Below are 27033 nucleotides of genomic sequence, written 5' to 3' on the forward strand. Positions count from 1 at the left end.
CCTGATATATAAAGATGTTGTTTTATTTATGTATTTTTTTTTTACTATAAGAAGGGGGGTAAATATTTTATAATAAATTTAATCTGTATAATTTTTTTTTTTAGTTTAAAAAAAATAATAAATGTAATACATTTATCCTTTGAAGAAAAATCTTTATACTTTTATCCTCTTGTGTTGTTTGATTTGAATGGTATTGTTTTCAGCAACAAAAAAACAGTAAGGTGTAAACGGCGGCAAATGGAAGCCGGAAGTCCGATCTCCCCGTTTCCGGTCTGCACAGAGGCATTGTGGGACATCAGTCAATCGAGTCCTCCGAGCTTGGCTGGAGGAAATGGCAACCAATATAGAACAAATATTTCGGGATTTTGTAATGAATAAAATAAAGGAGATAGAAGATGAAGGCCACGATAAGAGGTGACTTTGTGTTTATTGATGTATTTATGTAGCGCTAGTAATAAAACTCGGCGCGCGGCGGTGATACTAACGCTAGTGTTCAGAGCTCAATAACGGGCCCGGTTAGCAACGAGCTAACCGGGAGTTACACAGTGTGTGTACAGAGTGATAATGTCTTATTATATAAGGTTAGTGTGTGTGTGTGTGTGTGTGTGTGTGTGTGTGTGTGTGAGAGAGAGAGAGAGAGAGAGTCCTGGCCTACAGCCAGCTGCAGCTAACAGACAGGTGTTTACTAGCGCGCGCGGTGTTTGTTTGTTTGTTTGTTTGTTTACATTGCCTGAATGTGCAGCAATAATAAAATGCGTGTTTTCACGTTTGGTCTGCAAGCTTAACACGCACGCACATGAAAAAAACCCTATACTGAGTTACATTTAGTAAATCTGTTATGAAAGTGAGTGTGGAGATGTGTAACACTGACTGTTTTTCCTACATTTCTACAGTTCTGAATGCTGGAGGCACATAATACAGTACACTAAATCATATAGAGTAGAATATAATCTCTATGGCCTTAATGGGGATAAGAAGACCTGAGAAAACAATTAGATCTTTATCAAAGACCTGTAACATGTCTCTAAAACAGACATAAGGCAAAAAAAAAAAAATCACCTAGTAAAGGTGTAACAAAAGGTAAAGGTGTCTCTAGAACAGCCCTATGCTGAAAATTAAGTGTGTGTGCAGCTTGCAAATGCCTGCAATATTGATTTTTAATAACCTGGTTCCAAACGTGTTTGGGGTGTACTTTTCTTCGTGTCCCCAGATTTTTTTGCCATGCATAAGTCATAGACCTCTTTGTGACGCTGCTTCAGGTGTTGAAATAGGTTTGTTGTGTTACCCTGTTTCGCCGCAACGACAGACTGACAGGTTTTACAAATTACCTAGCTCTGTGATACATCATCTTTCCTGTATTCAAAGTAATCCCACACCACAGATGTTGACTTTTTTTTGGGGCACCAAGTCTTCCTGTGCTGAACTCATTATCCCTGTTTCTGCAGACTATTTGTCGTTAAGCTGGGTCTCCTGTTCTCGCGCTCTGTTTAGACTGTTTGAAAAGTCGGGAGCGTGCAAAAAAATCATGCTGTAAGGCGATTTAGAAATCGTGCATATTCACATCGCGATTTCAATACGATTTCAATTAATCGCACAGCCCTGGTCAGGACTCAAGTTTTCCACCACCAAACTCGCTTATCCGTGTCTAAGAACTGCTTGGTGAGACAAAGTGATCAGTGATGTTGAGGGATTGATTGACAATTCCTTGAAGCACAACTCACACAGGTGTTACACCTAGAGAATTGTTGAGTGTAATGATGCTGATGTCCACACCCCTATAACCAGCAGACGTGATGTAAGCAGAGAGTTGTGTCAAGTGCAGGATAGTCACCAAAGTCTGCTCACAGTCACAAAGACTCTCTGCTCAGTGGACATGATGTTTGTTTAAGGTTAATGGTGGTGAGCTCAGGGGTTGGTGCTTTGCACTAAGGTTTAATGGCTTGGGCCCATGTTCAGTCATTTTCCTGCATCAACTTAACATGCAAGCTCACGTGTATTGTACAAAAAAATAGACACTGCAGTGCACCAGATACCAATATTTACACTTATGTACAATATCTTCAGTGTGTAAGTGAATGTATAAAATGTCGCATGTGTGTGGGAGAAATTAGTCGCCCTCACCGGTTTCACTGAATTAGTCCGGGAGCACGATGATTAAAAATGTCAAAATGATGGTGAATAATCCTAATTCCTGAAAATCCTCAACAAAACTGAGTTCATAGTCCAATACAGTGAAAAACAGCTCTGAGACAAAATGGTGTCCAGGATTCCTATCGTGATTTAAAGGTGCAGAGACAACACTGTTACATTTGACACGTGCAATTAATTTCCTTAGGCGCAGTTTCGGTTTTGGGGAAAAAAGGACAGATTTAGTCAAGTGGATTGGTATGCTTTACATTGTACAGTATATTTATGTCATAGGCGTATAAGACTTACTTTGTCAAGAACAAATCGGATTTACGAACGTGCTTCCGGAGCGGAACTCGTTAGTTAGTTGCGGACTTGCTGTATTATAAATATGTTTTGGTATCAAACAGAATAAGATCAGTATCATTCTAAGCAGAAATCATAATAAAGGGCTGTTAAAAAATGTTTTATAAGAAAACCGCATTTATAAGCATCAATGAAACAAGTGAACACACTCACACAGAATAAAATAGTCATCTGAAAATGAAAAGAAAACAATGATGTGAAAGGAAGGAAAAGTATTAAACTTCGAGGAACCGCTTAAAAACTGCTGTATTTTCCCCCCCAGCCATACAGACCAAATGGAAACTAATAATGGGGAGTCACACACTGACCTAGGGACGGGACTGAATAAAGACGCCCCTCAGGTTGACGCACTGAGCACAGCCACAGGTGAGTCAGGCTTCCATTCAGTCCATGATTTCACCACAAACAAACGCCAACAATAAAAACTAATCTTTTTTCTCCCCCATTTTTAGATAAAGTCTCAAACGCTACATCTCAAGGCAATGGGGGCAAAGAAGAATTTAATACAAAACACAAGAAATCCAAAAAGCACAAAAAACACAAAAGCAAAAAGAAGAAGAAGAAACGGAAAGAAGATAGAGAGAGCAGCTCAGAGTCTGGTGGAGAGACGCAGGAAAGGTATTCACGGATCATGTTTAAAGTTAAATATCAGTTGATTTTGAGTAGATGGAGTTTCATTTATAGATCATTAGGTATTTTTTGCACGTAAATATTCTAAACAATTAAATAAAATGTGACGTGCCAATATCTACCCACATTTATGTGGTGATTCTAGTGACTAGTCATATGGCTTAACTTTAAAATTAGACAGCAAAGTGCAAATTACTGTGATAATTTTAACTGAATAGATTGAACTGTGGTTCCAGAAGATACTTACTTGATTATTTTATGCCACAAACATCTTTTACATCGATCTGCCATGATACCCAAGCTTAATCTTCAAGTATTTTTTTTATAAAGCTACCCATTGCTTACAGTAATATTTAAATAAATTTCACTTGAAAATGCAAATGTAATGTATCTGAGAGGATAAGAGAAGATCAGACAAACATACAAATATTTTTAAAATGTTTTGTTTCCTGGGACTTTAATAAAAGCCACATCAGTTTGGTAAAATTTAATTTGGTTCTGTTTAATGTTTTTTGCAGTGTAAAGAAAAAGAAGAGAAAGAAACAGAAAAAACATAAACATGGAGAAAAAGGAAAAAAATCTGATTTACACTCTGGTAGCTCTTCTGAATCAGTCTCTGAAATGATCCCCTTGGCAGAAACTGCTAAATCCTTAACTGTGAAGATGCCTCAAGATTTACCGGACATAATTCCCAAGCTCGAGACCACTTCTGACAAACTCAAAGTCAGTAAAATAGCCAAAAGAAGCTCTAGTCGCTCAAGTACACCCCGGCAAGACAAGGATTTGAGAAGGCAGCGCTCCCGTTCCAGCTCGGGCAAAAAGAAAACAAGACATAGATCCAAGTCCCGGTCACCAAAACAATCTCCAAGATCAAGGTCCAAATCCCTTTCAAGGAAAAGTCCAAGACGTTCTACACAAAAAAGACAAAGGAGTAGATCCAGGTCACATTCGAGATTACGACGACGTAACAAACGGTCCAGATCCCGTTCAGCCACAAGAGGCAGACGCTCACGATCCAGATCACAGTCTAGACAATATAGATCAAGGTCTAATGTAAAGAAGAGCAGAAGGTCTCGGTCAAAAAGTAGGTCCTATTCACCTCATTCCAGACGGTCTAGGTCTCGCCCGAATGACCGGCGTTCTACATCAAGTTCCCGGTCAAAATCGAGATCTGTTTTAAGTGATCAGCATCCTGAGAGCGAGAGACAAACTAACAGTACAGCTATGGAAAAAACAGAGCACGTTGATGACTCTCTAAAGACAAATTTAAACGAAGCAGAAAATGAAAAAAACGACCCAGCGACCCCCTCTGCCATTATTATTAAAGATGTCATTATAAACGAAGAGCAAGTTCCCAGACCTGCTGGCTCATGGAGACCGATTCCTTTATTGGATGCAGGTGTGTGTGTCTCTGGCTCTTCTGAGACCAACCTTACACCTACAATACCTATGGATATAAAAGACGTTCCAGCATGTATCTCAGATGATGTACACCTCCAAAGCACTGAAGAAAAAGAAGAAATTAGTAATGCTGAACAGGAAGACTCACAAATATTTCAACAGAAGTCCAAATTACTAAAGCAAAGGCCCTCAAAATCACCCTCGAGAAAAAGATCAACTTCAAGTTCTCCTCATAAACGACGGCAGTCCAGGTCATCCTCCAGGAACAGCAGAAAGTCTCCTTTGCAAAGGAAAAGATCCAGGTCTAGAAAACGGACCAGACGTTCTAAATCCAAGTCGCCCAAAAGGAAAAGGTCAAAGTCCCATTCGCCGCGGCGCCGGAGAAGGTCAAGGACCTCAGATAGAAAACGCTCGAAATCTAGACACAGGTCCCGCTCCAAATCCAGAAGGTCTAGGTCTGGCTCACGTCGGAAAAGAGGTGCTTTCAGGGGCCGAATGTTTAGTCAGAGGGATCGGTGGAAACGAGAACCGAGCCGTTCTCCTGTTGTCATCCTGCGGAAAAAAAGGTCCACCTCTCGAACCCGCCGTAGTGCCAGCAAGACACCTCCACGCCTTACCGAGCTGGGTACAGTGACGTTGTCCTTAAAGTTCTTTTCACTTATACTGTTTTAACATCGCATTGCATTCACACACACTAGTGACGGGAAGTTTGGATCATTTTAGTGACTTGGTTTTTTAAATCTTTTTTTGAGTCATTTAGCTAATTTTGTTCCTCTGTTTAGAAATAAAATAAAATGTTACAATTTCAATAATGAAACACGTCTACATATACACATTTTGGCTCTGAATTTCAGTAATGAAAATATTACAATGTCATATTATAATAAACAGAATGAGCAGCTCAATTGTTCGTTCTTTTGTCACGTGACTCTCATGGACGCTATGCAGTGCTTTACACAGGAAACGGAATAGAATGTTTCTTCTCACGAGTCTTCAAGTCCGAGTCATTCATTCTCTTGAGTCTATTGCCCCGCATAGCGTCTATGGGAGTCACGTGACAAAAGAACGAACGACTCGGAGTAGAAGAGTCATTGGGAAAGAATCGCTCATTTCTGTTTCCTGTACATAACCCACAAAGGTTTTGTGATGATTTGCGCGTGCGCACCCAGTAGAAAATTAACAGATCACTCTCTGAGACTACTCGTTCTTCTGAGACTCAGTAAAGACTTCAAAAAGAACGAATCGTTTATGAACGACTCATCACTATCACACTGCACTGCATTGCATTTTATCAAGTATATACTGTAGAGTAGTGTCGATTCTTTCACCGAGTGTTACATGAGTTTCTAACTTATAAATGCTATTATTTTCGCATTTGTTTTGTTGTGTTTCACTAAACCATTTTTCCTTTTACAGATAAAGAACAGCTTCTTGAAATCGCCAAGGCTAATGCCGCAGCCATGTGTGCTAAAGCCGGCATGCCAATTCCAGAGAGCCTAAGGCCAAAAACCGTCCTTCAGCTGCCTTTGCCAACCCCAAATCCCGCATCATTGCCCTTATCTCTTCCCTTACCTGTTAATATTCCCATGGGAATACAAGGGATGTCGAACATGTCCATGAATGCTGCCGTGGCTAGCATGACTGCTGCCACCATGACCGCAGCTTTATCGGGCATGAACGCTCTTACTGCCATGCCACAGTTGGCCCCCCTGCCTACAATAACCAACAAGCCTCCACCGTCAGCCACACCAAATCTCAATCTGGTCTCTATCGAAGAAGCGAAAAAGAAACTGGCAAAGCAAGCAAACAGCTACAGCATCAAGGAGCTCACGGAAGTATGAGATTTTTGTTTGAAAGATGCTATGATTTTGCACATACAACCAAAAAAATATACGTTTAAATATATAAATATTCGTCATGGTGCTTTTCAGAAATGCAAAAAGATCGCAGAGAGTAAGGAGGAGATGGCTATCGCGAAGCCGCATGTTTCAGATGATGAGGACGATGACAGGCCGTTTGGAGGTGCTGCCCTTAAGGAGAATAAGGGCATTACCTTCAGTCTCAGTGTATGTATGATGCACATAGATACAGAAGTACTTTTTTGATTTGTCATGGTTTTATTGATAAATAGCAATCTGTTATCGGATTCACTGGTTTATAATTATAACAGCTGCATGGAAATAAAAATGAACTCAACATGAGTGGTTGAAGATCAATAATTAAAAAACGATAAGACAATTGAACATTTTTTTTTCAACATTTTATTTGGTTTGGTCGTCCATTTGTGATTCCAATAGATTTTCTTCAACCAGTCATGTTACTGAATTTCTCCCTTTCCTGTATTTTACAGTAACCCCATTTTCCTGTACCACCATGTCCCTTCCCCTTCTTCAGAACCCTTCGGTAAAGCCGACAGTCAGGTCTGAGGCTGCCTTTGCCAAGGAGTTCCCGGTGTCTTCGGGTTCTCAGCACCGCAAAAAAGAGGAAGATGGTGTGTACGGAGAATGGATGCCCGTGGACAAGAAGACTGATAAGGCAGGGACCCCGTCAGTATCTTCTGGGGCTGAGGATCAAACCAAAGTCAGCGATAGCGTCTTCCCTGAGGCACCCTCACAGGTCAGTTCTCCTCATTTTAGACTGCGGTCCTCCTTATGAACTTGGATGCAATAGTTCTAAATAGTGTTTCATTTTCTTCTTTTATGTCTTCAGCCAGTGGACATCACGCTTGCAATTAGTGAAAGAGCAGTGGCGCAGAAGAGATTGGCAGAGAATCCCTTTGACATCAACGCCATGTGCATGCTTAATCGTGCACAGGAGCAGGTAGGCTCAACAGTGATGAGAGAGGATTTATGAAAAAGCACGTAAATAAATTACAGTTTACTTGTTTCTTAATTATGTAAAAATAAACCATGAAATTTCCATTCAATTAGATAGTTTCCATGGTATGTGAATAGGCTCACCACTGCTAATTATTGCAGGTGGGTTTAGTACCACTGGCACTTTGTTCCTCAAACACTTGCTTGTAGAGATGGTGAAAAAAAATGGATTTTCTCTCTAATTTAGTCATGTCCAATTCCTCCTCGCCACTAGGGGGCTTCCACATTAAGGCTACTACTACAACTCAGTCGGGAGGGCCGAAGACTGTCACATGTTACCTCCAAACCACGTGATGCCAGGCGACCGCATATTTTCGAACTGCTGTTGGGGGCCGTTGGGATCTAAATGTCAGAATTTATAGTTCCATTAATTATGGCAAGTCGTCCAGATCCTGAAGCTGCAAACCAACCCCAGACCAAACCCCATAGTTTCTCATCTGTTCTTGAATTACTTTAGATCGCGGCATGGTGACAGGCTTTTTGAGATCTTTTAGCGTGATTCCCTTTGTCAGAAAGACAGATGCTGCACTCAACTCAACAGCAACATATTTTAGCACTTATCTTTAACAGCAAGGGTTAGTGTACAGTGTTCTTTCTTTTTCTTCTTTTTATTTAGATGTAATTGGTTGTGTATTTACAGGTGGATGCTTGGGCCCAGTCCAACACTATCCCAGGCCTATTCACCGGTTCTACAGGTGCTCAAGTGCTCTCATCTGAAGAGCTGTCCAACAGTGGCCCACAGGCTTGGATCAAGAAGGTAAAGGCACGACCTAGTGCCAGAATTTGGAACAGGGATCTAGTTTTTTTTTTGTGTGTGTGATTTATATTATGTTTAGGACAGCATGTCCCCCCTAACTCTTGTAGATATACAGCCATCATTGCAGCACACTTGGGAAGCATTTAATATCTTTTCCTACAGCTTCTGTTGCTGTTTCGATACGCAAGTCTCACCATGATGTAAAAATCTTTTTTTGAGATGTCTGTTCTGTTAGCACTGGAACACACACCTTCCTCCAACACAGTGATTTAATTTGGATGTGTTTATGATGTGTTTTTTTTTTTTTTTGTGGTGTGGGTACACCTTTCCAGCAGGGTCATGCAGATTTTATTATTTTTTTGTCTGTGTGTGTGTGTGTGAAATTCTGTTGTAGCAGGTGCATTGCAAGAGGGCCATCATGCCTCACTCATTGACTATAGACTACTTAGTAAGTTTTCTTTGAAAGATGGGAGGAAGGAAAAGCACTTGAAGTAAGTCACATGGAGCAACCCTGATTGAAATATCAAAGTTTATTATATCAAAAATAAAAGAGTGAACTTCCAGTAGTAGTGATAGGGAGTCTACTAGGACATCCTGGGAACTGGAACAACAATCTGTCCTATTTTTGATGGAAACTGTTTTTATATAGACATTAACACACATGGAATAATGCAGTGACCAGGAAGTTAAATCAAAACTGTTTATACCAATCAGTCATAACATTCAAACCACTGACAGGTGAAGAAACAAACATTGATCGTCAGTGGCTACATACAATGGCTCATGTCAAGGGTGAGATCTATTAGGCTGCAAGTGAGCAGTCAGTTCTTTAACTTGATGTGTAGGACAAATTGACAGGAATACGGTCCTTAGTAACGCTGACAAGCGCCATATTGTGATGGCTAATTGACCGGGTTAAAGCATCTCCAAAACAGGTCTCATGGGTTGTTCACGTTAGTATTTACCAAAGGAAGGTGAACTGGGGGGATGGGGTAGGCCATAGCTCATTGATCCATGTGGAGAATAAAGTCTAGTTTGGTCTGATCCATCAGGAGATTTACCTTAGCACAGAATCGCTCAAAAAAGTGAATGGAAGGGTGTCGGTACACGCAGAGCTCAATAAATCGCGTGTTGGCAGGCTTTAAAAATTAAACACGTTTTATTTTAATGCTACAAGATCACCATAATCCCAAAATTTAGTTTAAAATAAAAAAAAAACTAATGAACTAAAATAAAATCTATTTAAATTAAATAGTCATTTATTTATTTTCCAAAGCCACAGAGTGCCACAGCAGAGGGATGAAAGCGCCACATGCGGCTCTGGAGCCACTGTTTGCCGAACCCTACTCTATCGGATCTGCTGGACAAACAAGTCTGATCTATGGAGGTCCTACCTCACAACTTATATATGTGTGCTTATAATGTCTCGGTGCCAGATACCATAGCACTCCTTCAGAGCGTACATGGTATTAGGCAGGGGGGTTTAATGTTATGGCTGATCTGTGTACATCTGAAGGGTTCATCCAAGAGGATTTCTTAAAATATTCCAAGCTCCTTACTGCTTCAATAACATTCTAAATGAAAACCATTTATTAACTGTTTCACATTTTTTTTAAACTTTTTTCAACCGTGTGTGTGTGTGTGTGTGTGTGTGTAAAGAACATTCTCTGTGAATGCCATAGCATTCACAAATCCAGAGAGATTTAGTCTGTTTCATCAGTGGTTTGCTTCTGCCATGGAAAAGTTCACTTACTTAAAGACATACGACACTTTTCAATTATATTATAAATGAAGACAGTGAGAGACATACAGACAGACAGACACACACACACACACACACACACACACACATATGTATTAAGTATTAGTTTATAGCATTTGATCAGCATTTCATTTGTAAGGAAGATCTGCAAAAATGTCCAAGGAGGTGACTTGTATACAAACTAGACAACATTTAATTTAAATATACAGACTTGTGTGAAGAGTTTTCTTTTTTTCTTTTCTTAAGATGTAATTTATGTAGTATTTATCATCCATTGTCAGTATCTCACTTTCTGGGTTCAAGGATTTTCACAAGGTGTTTCACTACTTGATATGTTTCCCTGCTGGTGGGGTTTGGGGTGGTGGGGCAGGGGCAGAAGAGGGGTGGGGGTTCACAGTGTGCCCTGTGAACTCTCACCACTCTATATGGAAACTTGTTGCAGGGTCAGTCCTTGTAGCTGCCTTGTTGCCATGGTCACTGTCAGGCCCCTTCTATTCACGTCAGATGCACAGCCGATGATGAGGGCCTAGGTACGTACGTCATACAACACCCATATTTCTATTCATGTGGCTTTGTCTCCACTCTAATGAAAACATTTCTGCCATGACTGTGTGTGTGTGTGTGTTTCAACTGAACTGGTGGGTGGTAAGGTTGCTTTTGATTCCTCTGTCACTGAAAACAATGACATTTTCTTAAATATTTATATCATTTCTGTAGCATGGTAATGTTAGTCTCTTTTGAAGTTTTCTGAACTATGCCTACACGATTAGGACCTGGTAAGAGAAAAACTAATAACTTTTTTAAATATATCTTTGGAAATGCTGCTTTTTAGAGCATTCTTAAAATGCTTAATCTGAAAGTAATATTACTACTACTATTATAATGAGCAGTATTATTATTTGAGATTTTGCTGATATCTGTAGGTCCTTGGGTCCAGAAGATACTGTAGCTAGTATGGTTAAGAGGTCCTTTAATTTCTGTTTAAGCTCAAGCTCTGAAGCTCAAGTCCATTCTTGATCTGTGACCTCTTACTATTTCCTTTGTGCTTCTTTCTTTTTTCTTTCTCTCCATCTTTCTCCAATCCCACCCCCCCCCACCCTCCCCTTCTTCTTCTTCTGCTCTTTTCATCCAGGACCAGTTCCTGCGTGCTGCTCCGGTCTCGGGAGGCATGGGAGAGTTGCTGATGAAAAAGATGGGGTGGCGCTCTGGAGAAGGCCTCGGCAAACACAGAGAAGGCACGGTGGAACCCATCGTAATAGACTTCAAAACTGACCGCAAGGGTGAGGCGTTCTCACTCTTTTTAATATACACTTTTACAATAAATGTGGTTATTCCCAACATCTAATAATGCATTGGGTTTGGTTTGTCCATTTAGGTCTGGTAGCTGAGGGGGAAAAGACCCAGAAATCAGGCAATCTGGTCATGATGAAGGATCTTTTAGGCAAGTCTCTTTTTATAAAAAAAATATTTAGAGCTGAATATTTAAAGGTATTAAATGAAAGATTAAACAGATAGTTATTGCGAGTGTAATACTTTCTAGAAATGTGCTTGTAATCCAAAGCACTCTTATAGAAGCAATTAGTCCATGAAAAATAATGCAAACTTAGATAATTCTTCCACAATGCAAAAATATTTATATAAAAATAGAAAGTAAAAATAAAACTAATTAACCTGCACTTTACCTTTTGAAAAGAATTATGCTGGTGTGATGGAGACGAGAGAGGGGAGGCGTTTATTGTGTAGGACGACTTTCTTACACACACACACTAACGAAATCACTGCTGTTGGCTAAACTGGAATCTTTTTTTGTTCGACTTTAACAAGGAACCTCTCTAATGACACTTTTTTTGCTTCCTTTTGAGGATTTCATGGAAATGTAACTTGCGTTGTCGTTAAACAGATTCCTCTCCTGCACCGTTACACAGAGCCATTATTGCAGTACAGTTACTAAAGAGCAGTCACTACACACACACACATACACACACACACACACACACACGGTCACAGTTTTATAATAAACAGTACTATAGGAGTGGTGCACGCACCCTGAGACCGAGCATGGGAGATGATTACCCAAAATTCCACAGCGCTGGAAAGAGAAGAACCGTTGGATCAGTTGTGATCTTATGACGCTCAGTAGACAAAGCGTATACAAACTACTTTTAGTGCAAATCCTCGCTCATTTATCAAGTTGAAATTTTTGCTCATCTTGCAAAACACTCCCAAACTAAGTTACGCAAACGAGCGGGAACGACTGCAGTGAGCTCTGAGCCACCTCATTCACAGACATGCAGGCTTCTTTGAAGCGTTTGCACCATTCACATGTTTTACTGCGGTTACAGTCGTAAGTCTAAATGTTGATCAGTTTTACTCCTTAATTCATGACAAATTTCATCACAAGTCCTGGTTTGACTTTCATACCCCTTAAATCCCATAAATTCCATCCAGCGGGTCTATATATTATGTATAATATAATGTTCAGATGTTGAAATCTTGTTATCCTGTTTGCTTTGGTGCCTTATCAGGCATTGACAAACATAGCTCTGGAAAAAAAATAAAAAAGAGAGCACTGCAATGTACTCCTGAAAACTTCTTCAATGTCATCAAGAGGAAGATAGAGGGTCATAAACCATCGAGGAATAATGAGGTGTTTGCAATTTTTGCAAAAAAAGGGGGAATAAAGTTAACCAACAGCAATGTGAAAAACTGGTGAAGGGTCAAAACGCGTGAAAGCTGTAATTGCAAATCGGGGTCATTATTCCACCAAATACTGATTTCCTAATATTATTTAGCCAAAGCATTAACACAACTTGTTTACAAACGATTTGCATTTAGTTATGCAAATATTACATGATCTTGGGTTATTCTGATGTGTTGTGATATTGTCATTTCCCTTAAATATACACTCTAAATAACAATAGTTAATATTTTGAATTTAGGAGAAATATTATCAGCAGTTCACAAAAAAGTGAAACAAAAACTGCTCAACACACAGCGGTCTTTTTTTTTTCTAGAGCTGTATTTGATATTATTTATACCATATAAATGCCATTATTTATGACATAAGTTATATAATTTCACACAGGGAAGCATCCAGTATCTGCATTAATGGAGTTGTGTAATAAGAAAAAATGGCCACAGCCAGAGTTTGTCATGGTGCTTCACAGTGGACCTGATCACCGGAAAAATTTTCTGTTTAAGGTCAGTGCATGGTGTACATCTTTGTGTTAAATTGAAAGAATGGTATTAGTATTTATGGAAATGATTTACTACCAGTCAAACAAACAATTACATAAGCCCAGGAAGTAATGAGGGATTAAAATGCTTATACAGTGCTCAGCATAAATGAGTACACCCCCTTTAAAAGTATGAATTTAATCAGTAGCTCAATGAACAAAAGAACATTTTCCAAAATTTTCACAAGGCTGAGTTTTATTGAACACTTTTTAAACTCCATAACATGAGATTAAGGTTAATAATATTTTTCGGATCACAAAATTCAGTTTTACTCAAATTGGTTGAAGCAAAAATGAATAGGAACAGCACCAAGTCTTCTAGGCATGAAATGAACAAGTTGGCGACATATTGCAAAATCTATTTTTTTTTCCATTCTTCAAGAATAACCTGTCTTAGAGCCTGGATGCTGGATGGAGAGTAATGCTCAACTTGTCGCTTTAGAATTCCCCACAGGTGTTCAGATCAGGAGACATACTTGGCCATTCAACCACTCTCACCCTGTTCTTCTTCAGAAATGCAACAGTAGCTTTAGATGTGTGTTTTGGATCATTGTCGTGTTGGAAAAGTGCATGACGACCAAGTGCACGGAGTGATGGCACCATCTTCTCCTTCAGTATAGAGCAGTACATTGTTGGGTTCATGATGCCATCAATGAAATGCAGCTCCCCAACACCAGCAGCACTCATGCAGCCCCACATAAGGACACTGCCACCACCATGTTTCACTGTAGGCACCATGCATTTTTCTTTGAAATCCTCACCTTTACGACACCATACAGTTTTGAAAACATTAGTTCCAAAAACAGGGATCTTTATCTCATCACTCCAAAGTATAGAGTCCCAGTAGTCTTCATCTTATTCAGCATGGGCCCTAGCAAATTCTAGGCATGCTTTTCTGTGCATGGGCTTTAGGAGAGGCTTCCTTCGTGGACGATACCCATGCATGCCATTCCTCTGCAGTGTTCGCCGTATGGTGCCATGGGAAACGGTCACTCCAGTTTGGCTTTCTACTGCTTTAGCTAACTGCAGTGAACTTGCATGGCGATTTTCTTCAACGCTTCTTATCAGAAGACGCTCCTGTTGATATGTTAACTTCCATGGATGGCCTGAACGTCTCTGTAAGATGGTTGCAATTCCATCTTTCTTACATTTTTGGATCACTTTTGCTACAGTATTTTGACTGATATGTAAAGCTTTGCTGATCTTCTTGTAGCCCTCACAATTTCTCTTCCATGTGGAGCCATTGCTGACAGCATAAAATAGGAAGGGCTTTTCTTTAAGTAATACCCTTTTATAGTCACCTGTCTGCTGGACACTTTTTTAATTAATCATTAGACTCACCTGTGGTTGAATGCCTGTTAATTAGAATTTTGTAGTCTTAAGTATGGCTTTTCTCCTTAGACTATAATTGGGGTGTACATATTTTTGCAACATGGGCTTGAATGAATTTGTTAGAAAAATCACTTTTTTGTGTGTTCAAATTAACAAATCTTGTTTGCAATCAATGGCCCACATTTGTGGGAGTATTTTGTAGTATAGTATCTCATAAAAAATGTTGATTCTGAAAGGAAACCAAAGGTTTTCTGACTAATGTAGTGGGGTGTACTCATTTATGCTGAGCACTGTATTTTCTATAGAAATGAATTCATTATTTCTTCACACCCCACCATCACTCTGTGGTTCTGGTGCAAAACATCAAATGTGCTGTAACAGTGCTGTTTTTTTCAGTCGACCCGCAAATTCCTAGCACTTCATTGTGTTTTTTGTTTTGTTATGTTTTTAACAGCCAATCACATTCTTTATAAGACTGTCATAACCTGCAACAGGGACAGTGTACCCCCTCTCTGAGACTAGTTTATTATTCTCCTTGCTCGGAGTTGCGTCCTAAATTGCTCTTAAGCTAAGTCTCCTAGCTATACGTTTTTAATCCAATTTAGCATCTCTTAAAGAGAAGAAGCAACACCTCAGTAGAAACCTTCTTTACAGAAACATTCAAATTCAGAATTTTGGATCTTTTTTTTGCCACTTTCATATCAAAGGTTCCATTTCAGCTTCACTGAAAGATGACAAATCACTGATAAGCTGAAAGCAGTTCTGTATTATGGATAGAGAAGTGTAACGATATAAAATGGATAAATCTCATTAAGGTTACTTCACTGCAGAGATTTTGTGGCATCTTTAAACACTCCAACTGCAACCAACAGACTCTTCAGTTGACTCTTTTAATTTGACCGTTTCTGACTTCAAGCAATAGAAATGTGGCTTGTGTGTTCATTTTTCTCGTCCGTCTGCTTTCAGGTCGTAGTGAATGGATGTGATTATCAGCCCCAGACGGCCAGCCCCAACAAAAAGCATGCCAAGGCCATGGCGGCTACAGTCGCTCTCCAGGCTATGGGGGAGATCGCAGGGGACAGCGTCCATTCAGGACCTCAGTTTACAGCAGCCACCAGCACCTGATTAACATCGCAACACACACACATTTCTCATTGACTTTTGTGCGGGATATCCGTTCTGGTTCTTTACCCATCGTAACTGGTTTTAGATTTCACACAAACCTGTCCAGCAGGATAAACATCTGTATTTGTAACGGTATATGTTTGAGCTGAAGCGTGATCTCTTGGTTTAGCCAAAATTCATTACTGACCAGTAGATTCTAACAAGTTAGGTATCTTCAGTTTCATAAAAGAGCCTATTTTTCTGTAATCCAGATTGTTTATTGTCTCCTTCTGTTGTACCGCAGACTTGATTGTTAAACGATCTGAGATGATACACCTCCCGGTTATTCTGGGTTCTGTTTTATACACAATGGTTAAATTAAAAGAAATGAAAACCTAGTTACATAATGGTTAAATATACTTATTTTTTATTTTCTTCTTTATGAAGAAGTTACTGGTGTGATGTAGTGTTGCGTTGGTCTGTGTCTGTGCACATGATGTAATTCGGACCACTCCCGTTACCCCAGTGTTTTGGGTTACGGACAGGTAGAATATTTTATTTGATAAAATGTAATAAATTTTGTCGTCTCCAAAAACATCTTGAGTGACTAATTGTAATGGCTGTGTGGGAGGGGAATCAGTGGGCGGAGCTGAACAGAAAGCCAGTGAAATAATTTATTATTTAAACGTCCATCATAGTTCATGCTGCACATGGTTGCTGAAAAAGTGCTACATGGAAACACCGGTGAGGTTCTCAGGCTGATCGATTTCTCCAGGAGAGAAGAGCAAGGCCTTTATAAGCAAGACCAAGATAGTCTGATTTATTCAACTCGTGATATGAGGCGTGTCCAGCAGTGTTGGGTGTAATTACTTTTTTGATGTAACAAGTCATCTAACGTGTTTGTCCGTTAGATGACTTGAGTTTTCATTTTCTGCAGTAGAAAAATACTCTACTAGTTACTTTCATCAGAATGTAACACTGTAATGTAACCGATTACTTTTTAATGACAGTCATTTTGTGTTAAAAAATAACATCCCCCAACAGTGGTGTTCAGTAATACACAGCACTGATCTTTAGATAGTGGTAAGGATTTGAAATAAGGAATCTAAGTAAACTTAAATTTTCAGACAACACTGATCAGTATCTGTATCTACACTTGTTTTAAGAACCCGAAATAATGCTTTTTGGATGACAATGTCTTACCACGAACCACTTCAACCAACCTAGGTGCCAACCGCAGGGCACAAGGACATACTTGTACACTTTGGACAAAATAGAAACAACAGCCTGCATGTCTTTGGGCTCTGCGAGGAAACTGGAGTCCGAGTGGTGTCTTAATGCGAAACACTTTAATGTTAAACTTGGTGAAAATGTTTAGTATAAAGAATTAAATATTATTTAGGATTATATTATGTAACTCTGGGTTACTGATCAGAAGGTTGTGGATTTAAGCACCAGCACCACCAAGCTGCCACTGCTGGGCTTTTTTGCAAGACTTATAATCCACCCTCCTAAGTAGAATTTGGGAACAAAAGTATTGTATGTTACTTTATCACACTGCAATGTACAGTATATGTGAGAAGTAAAGGCTCCCAAACATTATCTTAAAAAGTACAGTATAAAGAAACCATTTAAACAATGTCTTATTAGGTGACATGGTGGTGGAGTGGTTAGTATTTGTAGCCAGGCTTCAAGATCCAGGTTCGATTCCCGTCTCAGGTCTGTCTGTGTGGTTTTGCACATTCTCTAAATTGCCCCATAATGTATAAATGAGTGTGTGTGACACTGTACAGTATAAGCAGTAAAGAAGATAAATGAAAGGCTTTTTTACCGTAACATGAATTAATCTTCTTACATTTCCATTACATTATATATTTTTAAACAAAAACACGTAGTCCATGACACATAAAACCCAGTTAATTTAATATACATAAAATACAATGCCTTTTACAAGGTTAAAATTAAAAGAACAAATCATTAAATAAAACTGCTTTTTCATCTAGAATCATAAACGTATGCATGTTGGTAAAAAGATCATAAGTGGAAATTTACAAGAAATCCGGTGCTGAATAAAACACCAACACACAATCATATTTAAAACTTAAACTAACACACAAACACACCAGGTTAAAACAATCCACCTTCAGAATTATGAAGCGGCAGTAACAGACTTCCTTTTTGTGAAGAAACATTGCACAGGTTAAAGAGGTCCATGGGTTGTGTATGTGCTGTAAACTAACTCTGCCTGTTTCTGTGGCTGTGAGGTTTTACGCCGAGTCTGTAGAGCACATGGAGGCGAGCTGTGGTGATGCAGGAAGTGCTCAGGACCTCCAACTGTATGAATAGTCCCTCATGTCGAGGTGTCGCAGTGCGCTCTTGCCCAGCGTCGCTTGCTCCATCAGCTGCTGCACTGTGTGTTGCTGCAAACCACAGCGGCTCAACTCCTCCGACACGTTACTCTGAGACGAGACAGGATGAGCGATGGTTAGAATTAACATTTCCAGCCAACACCGATCTGCTTCACGACTGAGACTGCAGAGTATTCTCAAAAAATTTTCAACCCACTGAAGTGTTTATACACTTCTTTTTTCATATAAATAAACAACTGTTTTCGAAATTAAAAAAGTTACACAATTTAAAATTTAGTTTTTTATTAGCATTAACTTATCATAGTAAAATTGTAACAGTGCCATAATAATGAATTTATTTATTTTTAATAAGGGATATTTCACAAAAAGCATTATTTGCTATAAATGGCACTATTATAATAATTATTATTTTTATCAAATCATCGATGGCCCGTTTGCGTCAGTGAAAAGCCAAGCCAATTTTGCTAATTATTATTATTATTATTTATTTATTTTTTTATTTGTGCAAAATTTAATGAAATCATAGCACCCGCAGTCCCAAGAAAGTTATCATGGACGGTAGCAAGAAAAATAAATAAATAAAGGAAGACCAGTGAAAATTTCAAAAGAATTAATCATAAAAAAAAAAGAAACCGGCGCCAAGAGGAAGCATAAATAATTTTTTTTACTTAGTTTTTATGTCTTTTCTAAATTGTTTAATAGTTTATGAAAAAATATGATGTGGCTGGAACAGATTATCTACATTTACATTGTTTCTTATGGGAAAAAGTGAATCACAATACGTAACTTCGTTTTAGGAACTCACCTCCGGAAATGGATTAAATTTGTAATGTCCAGGTTCCGCTGTATACACACACATCACTCATACACACTCATAATAATTTTTTTTAAGATTAATTTTTTTATGATATAAGGGCGTTTTCCATTTAAATTTTAAATTAGCATATCTTCACTTCCCTTAAAGTTTCTTTCTTGTGTTTTTGCACTGGTCCAGATTGGAGTTTAACGAAAATGTTTTCTGGCACGAAACACACACAACATAAAGAAATTTTTGCTGGCGTGACCTACCGCTGTGTCAGAGTCAGCTGACTTGGTGACCGGTACATTGAGAACAGCACTGGGCTCGTGTGTGTAGAGTGTCATAGAGAAGCCTCCTCTCTGTGCCGGTCTCAACAGCTGTGTAAGTGTGTGTAGTGCATGAGGCATTATCGGGCCGGTGACCTCCAGACTGCACACATCCTGATACCCCGTCCTCACTTGGGTCTTCACATTGACACTTCGTGCCTGGAGTCACACAGCAAGCAACCACAAACATACAGTTTATCTGTTGATGTAATACATTTTAATAACCGCTGTATATTGTTCAGAGACTCCTACCTTCATCGTGTGCAGTGTAGCTCCTCTGAACGCTGTTGGGGCGAGCAGTGTAGGGGGCAACCCTGCCTGAGGACCAGCTGCGGCCACCAGGCTCTTGCAGTTGATTAGGAAGTTGATCAAGGTGAAGGTATTTGAGCCCTCCACCAGAACCACTGATTCAGGCCTGTGGTCCAGTCGTACCTCGTTGTGCTCTTTACGCCTAGCACAATAGGAATGACAAGATTTAGATTCATTTTCATATCACAGTGTACACATTTACTGAGCATCCATCCATCCATCCACACACAACCACTGAAGTTTGTAAAACTGCATCTAAACAAACCACAAGGTTTCTGAAACAAGTCCTATGGAAAGAAGCGACCAAAGTGGAGTTGTTTGGCCTTAAAGCCTAGTTTTTAGTGTAGTGACGGGTCGTTCATGAACGATTTGTTCTTTTTAAACAAATCTTTAACGTGACTCAGAAGAACGAGTACTCTCAGACTGTTTTGTTTATTTTCCACTTGGTGCGCATGCGCAAATCATCACAAAACCCCTTAGGTCATGTACAGAAAACAGAATTGAGCGATTCTTTCTCAATGACTCTTCTACTATGAGTCGTTTGCTCTTTTGTCACGTGACTCCCATAGCCGCTATACAATACAATAGATTTAAAAGACTCAGACTGGAGGGTATGAGAGGTGAGCTACTCATTCTGTTTATTATAATATGTCCTTAGCTGAATTGTAATATTTTATAGCCAAAATTTGTGTATGTAGACGTATTGGGGGTCTTTTTATTGAAAATGCAATTTTATTTCTGATTAAATGAACTAAATGAACTAAATGAACTAAATGACTCAAAAAAAAGATTTGTTCATTTTGATGAACGAGATTCAAAGACCCTTCAAAGAACCGAGTCACTGAAATGATTCATCACTACTGGGCACCTTGTAGTCAATGAGTTGATCATAAACTCCTCAGTATTCTAGAGGCAAATATGAGGTCATCTGTCTGACAGCTAAAGCACGGTTGAAATCGAGTCATTCAAAAGGACAATGAGCCGAAGTACACCAGTAAATCTATACCAAAGCGGCTTACAAATAAGCATATCAAGGTTTTGGATTGGCCTTGTCAAAGTCCAGACCTCAACCCAAATGCTGTGGCAGGGGCTTTAAGTTCATAAGCGAATGACACAAAACACAGGCGCATGCTGTGCATCAGCATGTTTAACGTACAGTTTGATTGAGATAGTGTCAGGTTTCTTGATCTTGTCTTGCACCCCCATCTCTTTCAGCCAGGAGAAACATTCCTCATCATCCTCCTCTTCCTCCTCATGCTCCTCATCTTCCTTATCATTGGACTCTGATGTCCTGAAACGACAAAAAAAAGTGTTCAGTTATGATGTGAAGTGCTAAAATAGCTAATGTCACATGCTTAGTAAATAAATAGCAGCTCATTCATTACTCACAGATCACTGCACTGTTCATCTCCGTCAGTCAGTTGAGATTTGTCATTGAGTTGTGAGGAGCTGCTTTCTCTGTTCTTCTTTTTCTCTTCCACTAGAGGTAGTGAGAACTCTATCCCTGCAGACACACACACACATCAGCCAGACAATCCATGTGTGAAATACTGATGTTAAAGTAGGACTGACTGATTCTCCAACATCTCAAACTGATTTACTGTACTTTATTCATGAAAAATTTACATACACACATTATTTAGTCTATGAAGTACTGAATAAATATGTTTTCTCATGAAGAACCAGTCATGGGCCACGACCTCTTTATAAGTCACTGTTTCAATGTTTTTATGAAGCTGGGAGTTGAAGGACAAAGTCAGTACAAAACCCTTTCTTTGATATGACCAGAATCATCACCATAGTCTCACAGTCTGTACACAGTTTGAGCTCAGCTCTGGAGTTCAGTTTCTCTTGGTCTGGTTCTCTAATCATTAGAGGGTTTTTTACTCTTTTGACTTGTATATTTGATATTTCAGTAAAGAAGGGCATTTGGGTATATTTTTATTTAAAAAAATAATAATAATAAATTACCATCAGCTTTCATGGCTTCGCGCAGGCCCCTGGTGGTTGGGGAAAGGAGTGCAGTGATGCCTTTAGCTCCACTCAGTCCTGCTGCTCTGAACAGCACAGTGAACTGGTAGGAGCAAAGGTAAAAGTATGGACAGAGTTTGGCCTTTAGGAGACTGTACAGAGACGTCAAGCTCACCGACCTGTAACACAGACGAAAAGAGGCATTTGGGGTTTCGATACGTCACGTACGACCAAATCTATGATTATTATTAAATTACTGATACCGGGTTATGGAAATAGAAAACAAACATTAAAAACTCTCTGTGCTGCTTCTTTGCCCATGTCCACAATTTTTGTTGCCCAGTCAAGTTTGTATAGTAGCTTAAAATGAAATAATATTAATTTTATCATTGCCTGGGCTCTGCTGAAAAAAGGGATGTCACTCTATGTTACACAATTCTGAATCCCATTTATTTAGTTATTTATTTATTTATTAAAATATAGTAATGCAAAAGATGAATAAAAATGCTTTCAAGTTAAAGAAAAAATGCAATTAGTTCATTATTAAATTTTTTTTATAAAAACTAAAAAAATATTGCCAAAACCAACATGCCAAAAACCAACACGCAGCAAATATCCTAACTATAAAGTCATGTTAAACGATCAGTAAAACTATCGAGTGTGTCACAACATATATCAGATATATCAGATAACAGATATCAAACAAAGGAGATGAGGATGAGGCAAAGATTTATTTTCCCCTGACTTTTCGTCAACGCTTAAAACATAGGAAGGCAAAAAAAAAAAAAAAAGAAATTGCAATAAAAAACCCATATGGACGCTTTAACAAACAAGGTGAGTTTATGTGCAGTCACATCCACAGTGTCTCTCTCTGTCTCTTACCATTCACTCATCAGACTCTGCTGTACGGTGGTATCCTGGGCCCATGGTGTGCTCTTGCCAGTGAAACTGCTCTTGGCTCCGATCCTGGGGAACAGAGAGAGCCAGGGAAGAGAAGGATGCTGCCAATACTGCAGACACTGCTGGAAACCACAGCGCAGTTCTGCACAACTGCGAGGGTCCTGGAAAAATATCACACAGAATCTGAGTTAATGCATGTTAACACTGCATCTACATCATCAGGACACAGGATCGAGCATCTCTTCAGGGGCGACACGTGAAGTACGATATGTCACCAAACTGAATCGTCAGAATCATAACAAATATTACATTGAATAATTATTGATGGTATTTTTTACAGTAGTAAAAATACAAAATGCCTTAGAAAGCATTAATATCCACTACTGCACAAACTGAAAGACTGAAAAATGTTAAACTAGCATAATAAAAAGGCTGCTTGTTTTAACGTGTCATGAGTACGTCAACCACAAACTCTATATATTACAACTGTAATAATGTACAGCGCAGTGAAAAAGTATTCGTCCCCTTCCTTCCTTTTTCTTTATTTTTTTTGCAAATTCATCATTTATGATTTAGCAAGGTTTGTTTGATGATCTCAATCATTTACGTGTGACAAATATGCAAAAAAACAACAAATATGGACTTGTCTAATGTTAAAGTAAAACAAATTATAATTATTTTAAAAACTTTTATTTTCCTGTGACAGAAAGTGAGAGATGAGACGAGAGCACCTGGGTTCATATGCACAGCTGTGCCCCCCAGAGTTCAAACACAGTGCACCAAAGGGGGAAAAGTTGTCAGGTCACCAGTGATGCTTGGAGATCATCACACTGAAGGTTATACCATGTTATATTGCGAATTACATATTAAGCACATCACACATTGTTATTTTTCTACCTTCTGCTTTGGCATACTGCACATAAATTAGGGGCGAAGTGTGGCGTGTTATGGAATTAAAACAAAAGATTGGCATGCGACAGCTTTTCTAATGCATGAAGTATATTTACAGATCTATTAAACCATCTTAAATACTACCTGGATATTCTGTGGCAGAGGCGTGTACTCCGCCCTGCAGTGCAGGCTCAGGCCCTGAGCTTCCTCTTGAGCTTTTAGATGCTCGGCCCAGGAGAAAGACTGTGGCGAGGTGACGAGCACTCGGGTCTTCAGACTCCAGTCTGCTGGATATTCTCTACACACTTCCGGAGGGGACTCGCTGCGAAGATCAGGAGCCCCTGGACTCTAATTATAGAAAAGTAAGGAATGAGGTATTACATCTAAAAAGGGTCTTTTAGGATATTAAACACTTAAACCTTTAAGGCAGAGCGGTGACGTGGCAACAGAAGAAAAGCCCCAGAGCGGACAAAATGCAGAAAGGTCTGAACAATTGAGTGATTAAGAAAAAGTCATTTGTGGTGAGGATTAAATGGAAGTGGCGCAGACAGTGGTGATGCAGTGTTTCCCACAGGACTGGAATATACTTCAGTGGTAGCCAACGCAACAGACCGGCATTACCTGTCAGCACAAAAGTGCTCCACTTCATACAAATACACATGACCTTTAACAAAATATTTACATCTATATAATATTTCTATTCATTTCACATTTCAGAGATTCAACCTATAAACTCTCCATCTACTGGTATGAGTAGAGTAAGTCGAAGTAAAAAAATTAGAAACTAAACACAATTTGGGGTACAAAGATGGCACTGTTTGTCAGAGCACGTAGGCGTTCTGGCTTTTTAAAGAGGAGCTCTTCACTAAGTGAAACAGTGTTTCTCTGCAGAGCATGTGCTACCAACAGTACGCCTTTCTCAATTTTTTATTTAATAATTAATTTTTATGGCAGCTGGCATCCGCTGCATTCTGTACGCCGCTCTCGTGATACCAGAATAAACAGGAGCAGTTGGTAGAGGGGGAACGGTCCTCTACTATTTAGATGATTGGCGATAACTGACTGATTGATTGATTGATTGATCTCCTGGACAGATTTTTAAAAAGGGTGGGCAAATATACTTGGGTCTGCCCGGGGGGTGAAGGTTGGGAGTAAACCCCATGCTGACGTCTGCTGTGGTGGATTTTACTCTGTCATTGAGGACGTGTTCACAGAGGTGTGCAATAACATTATCAGTGCCATTACTAGTAGCAACTTAGGTGGTGTGTGCACTAATTGCTATAGACAGAGTGAAGTTATTATTCTTCCTTTTTTTTTTTTTTTTTTTTTTTTTTTTTTTACATTTCTTGTGTTCAGGAAATTATGGCCAGTTTGACACTGTTTACAAGTTAAATTCATAATACATTTTATCCACTTCATGGTGCTGATAAATTACCGAACTATGATGCTCGTGCCGTAGTGTATAATTCACACACACACACAGACCCGAGGCTAAAATCAAACCCAAAGGAGCAAGCCCACAGTGCCAACCATTACGCCTGCTTCAGATACAATGCTTTACGCACCTTCAGGATAGGGGTGGATTTTTCTGGCTCGAACGCATCCTCGTCAAATAAAGAGAGATCCTCAGAGAGAGAAACCGCTTCCTCTGGCTGTAAGAAAAAAACATGTAAAATAAAAATGTGTATTAATAACATGAACCAGCACCTTGCTTGTAAATTTGAAGAAGTGCAATTATTTAATATAGTCTACAAGATAATTATCGTGTGTTATAATATAATATAATAAGTGTTATATATAGTTAGAACTATATTGATCAATCATAACATTATGACCACCTACCTAATATTGAGTCGGTCCCCTACGTTATTTATGTGTATGTGCTCTGATACCTTTCTGTTGGAACCAGCATTAACTTCTTCACCGATCTGATCTACAGTAGCGCTTCTATTGGATGGGACTACACGGGCCAGCCTTTACTCCACATGTGCATCGGTAAGCCTTGGTCACGCGTTACCCTGTCGCCAGTCCTTCCTTGGATCACCTTTGGTATGTCCTGACCACTGTAGCCTGAGAACATCCTGCAGTTTTGGACTTGCTCTGACCCAGTCCTCTAGCCATAACAATTTGTCCCTTCTCACAGTAACTACACTGGAAGTAAGGTGGGACATATCAGGTGACATGAATTGAACTTTTTTTCCTGAAGTCGATGTACTGAAAGCAGAAAGAAAGTCAAAGTGTAAGGGTTTGAGTGACTTTGACAAGGGCCAAATTGTGATGACTAGAGGACGGGGTCAAAACAAGTCTAAAAAACTGCGCTCTTGTAGGATTTTTCTGGTTTGTAGTGGACAGGACATACCAAAAGTCATCCAAGGAAGGAAAACCGGTGAATTGAGGACAGGATCACGGGTGGCCGAAGCTTGTGGAGTGAAGGCCGGCCCGTGTAGTCTGATCTTAAAGAAACGCTAATGTAGATCAGATTGATGAAAAGGTTAAAGCTGGTTATGATGGAAAGACGTGGCAAAGGGGACGTACTCAATATTAAACAAGTGGTCATAAAGTAATGGCTTATCAGTGTGTGTATTAATTACACACATCATATTTAATGTGTATTAAGGAGGAATGTTTAAAAGCAATAGATTTAATGTCACTGTTAATTAGATTAGCTTCAATTCGCTAACAAAGAAATTTAAAAAACATATCTTGACATGAACCTTTCACACTTCTTCACCGAGTATACAACACATTCTATTAACACACACACACACACACACACAGGTGTTAGCTTACTGTTAGTTGTACTTAGCCACTTAGCAACCCTGCTCTACAGTACAGTAGCCTCCTAATCTAATCTAACCTTAGCTTAGCTCTCAGTCTGAACTCCTGTGTATTAATGTGAGATATGAGTGATTTACACGCTGTGTGTGAGAGTCGCTGATGAGGAGGATTTCTCTGAGCGATGCCGGACCCTCAGTGTTCCTCTCCCGGGGTTTTTCTCCCTCACACACGGCGGTGAGAGAGCCTCCGCACTCCGACACGGGTTCCTCGCAGCTCCTCTTCTTCCTCGGGCTGCTGTACGTGTTCTCGATGCTAGCGAACGGGTTCCTGCGCTTCACTCCGCCGCCGCCGCCTGTTCGAGCCTGGGCGCCGAGCTGAGGTCCGGGAATGAACGGGCGGATCTCTGCGGTAGCGCCGCTCCGACTCTCCGCTTCACTCCGCGCCCGCTTTCGCCTCCTCATGCGGAGGATATCACACGGCTTCTTAAAGCTTGGAGAGTAATAGCTCTGATCCGCCATCGCAGAAAAATAACTTACTTTATATAAAAATATTATTAAAATAATAATGTTTAAACAGAGATTTAAAAAAAAAAAAACACACACAAACTAAACACACAGGCTGTAACTAAAAAACGCGCGCGCTGCGTCTGTTGTTTTCCCGTTATGAATTTCGCGCGTGATGTGCCTACGTCAAAACCCTTCCCCGTGCTACAACCACTGCGGCTGCGTTGATTTTACGCAGACTTTACTATGTTGCTGCGCAGACTGGAGCTGCGTAAAAGCTGCTTTGACTGAACATTTTATTTTATTTAAGACCGGAAATCTAGACAAAAACAAAGTCTCTTCTGAAGCACAATAAAAGTCTCCCATAATACAATACACAGTATATGAAGAGTCAGCCAAGAATGTATACACACTTTAGGAAAGGAAAAACGTGTAGAAATATTAAATACTATATTTATTGCTATACGTTAGATTTTTTTATATATATACTGTATGTGTATAATGTACACAGAAAAATGTAGACACAGTTTAGGAAAAGAAAAATCCTATATATATTATCAAAAATGTTTCATAATATATGTTTTTTATGTGTTTAT

At 39.4% G+C, this 27033-nt stretch overlaps 2 protein-coding genes across 5 annotated transcripts; one reads left to right on the forward strand and one right to left on the reverse strand.

The window, feature by feature from the left end:
• The first annotated feature begins 215 nt into the window (after positions 1-215).
• LOC128506449 (protein SON) lies at positions 216-16188 on the forward strand. 4 transcript variants are annotated; one of them, XM_053476887.1, is made up of 13 exons: positions 224-414; positions 2756-2859; positions 2946-3111; positions 3642-5149; positions 5941-6359; positions 6456-6590; positions 6919-7140; positions 7234-7344; positions 8041-8157; positions 11052-11199; positions 11295-11360; positions 13005-13120; positions 15454-16188. In XM_053476887.1, exons 1-13 carry the CDS (start codon positions 332-334, stop codon positions 15610-15612), a joined length of 3354 nt encoding a protein of 1117 aa, XP_053332862.1. In that variant the 5' UTR covers positions 224-331; the 3' UTR covers positions 15613-16188. The 4 variants fall into 4 exon arrangements, 3 of the variants coding, with proteins under 3 accessions (XP_053332863.1, XP_053332864.1, XP_053332862.1); XR_008355713.1 differs by lacking the exons at positions 11295-11360; positions 13005-13120; positions 15454-16188 and adding an exon at positions 10362-10449 and having other exon boundaries at positions 218-414; positions 11052-11190; XM_053476888.1 differs by lacking the exons at positions 11052-11199; positions 11295-11360; positions 13005-13120; positions 15454-16188 and adding an exon at positions 8552-9753 and having other exon boundaries at positions 216-414.
• A 1305-nt stretch (positions 16189-17493) lies between these two features.
• On the reverse strand, positions 17494-26539 carry LOC128506690 (protein downstream neighbor of son homolog). Its single transcript, XM_053477256.1, has 10 exons — positions 26072-26539; positions 24722-24808; positions 23301-23504; positions 22248-22426; positions 21366-21544; positions 20784-20898; positions 20551-20685; positions 19338-19536; positions 19029-19244; positions 17494-18050 (listed from the first exon to the last, which is right to left on the reverse strand). The coding sequence occupies exons 1-10, from the start codon at positions 26450-26452 to the stop codon at positions 17913-17915; spliced, it is 1833 nt and encodes a 610-aa protein (XP_053333231.1). The 5' UTR covers positions 26453-26539; the 3' UTR covers positions 17494-17912.
• Between the last annotated feature and the right edge of the window lie 494 nt (positions 26540-27033).

The sequence above is a fragment of the Clarias gariepinus genome, chromosome 18 (genome assembly GCF_024256425.1).
Source record: "Clarias gariepinus isolate MV-2021 ecotype Netherlands chromosome 18, CGAR_prim_01v2, whole genome shotgun sequence".
Classification (NCBI taxonomy): Eukaryota; Metazoa; Chordata; class Actinopteri; order Siluriformes; family Clariidae; genus Clarias; species Clarias gariepinus.

Excerpts from the sequence above, each read along its gene's own strand:
- LOC128506690 (XM_053477256.1), bottom strand. The coding sequence starts at position 26,452 with ATGGCGGATCAGAGCTATTACTCTCCAAGCTTTAAGAAGCCGTGTGAT. Across the intron at positions 21,545-22,247 it reads CAGAGTCTGATGAGTGAATG|GTCGGTGAGCTTGACGTCTC; the intron begins GTAAGAGACAGA and ends TCTGTGTTACAG. Across the intron at positions 19,537-20,550 it reads GACACTATCTCAATCAAACT|GCGTAAAGAGCACAACGAGG; the intron begins GTACGTTAAACA and ends CTATTGTGCTAG.
- LOC128506449 (XM_053476887.1), top strand. The coding sequence starts at position 332 with ATGGCAACCAATATAGAACAAATATTTCGGGATTTTGTAATGAATAAA. Across the intron at positions 6,360-6,455 it reads GCATCAAGGAGCTCACGGAA|AAATGCAAAAAGATCGCAGA; the intron begins GTATGAGATTTT and ends GGTGCTTTTCAG. Across the intron at positions 11,361-13,004 it reads CATGATGAAGGATCTTTTAG|GGAAGCATCCAGTATCTGCA; the intron begins GCAAGTCTCTTT and ends AATTTCACACAG.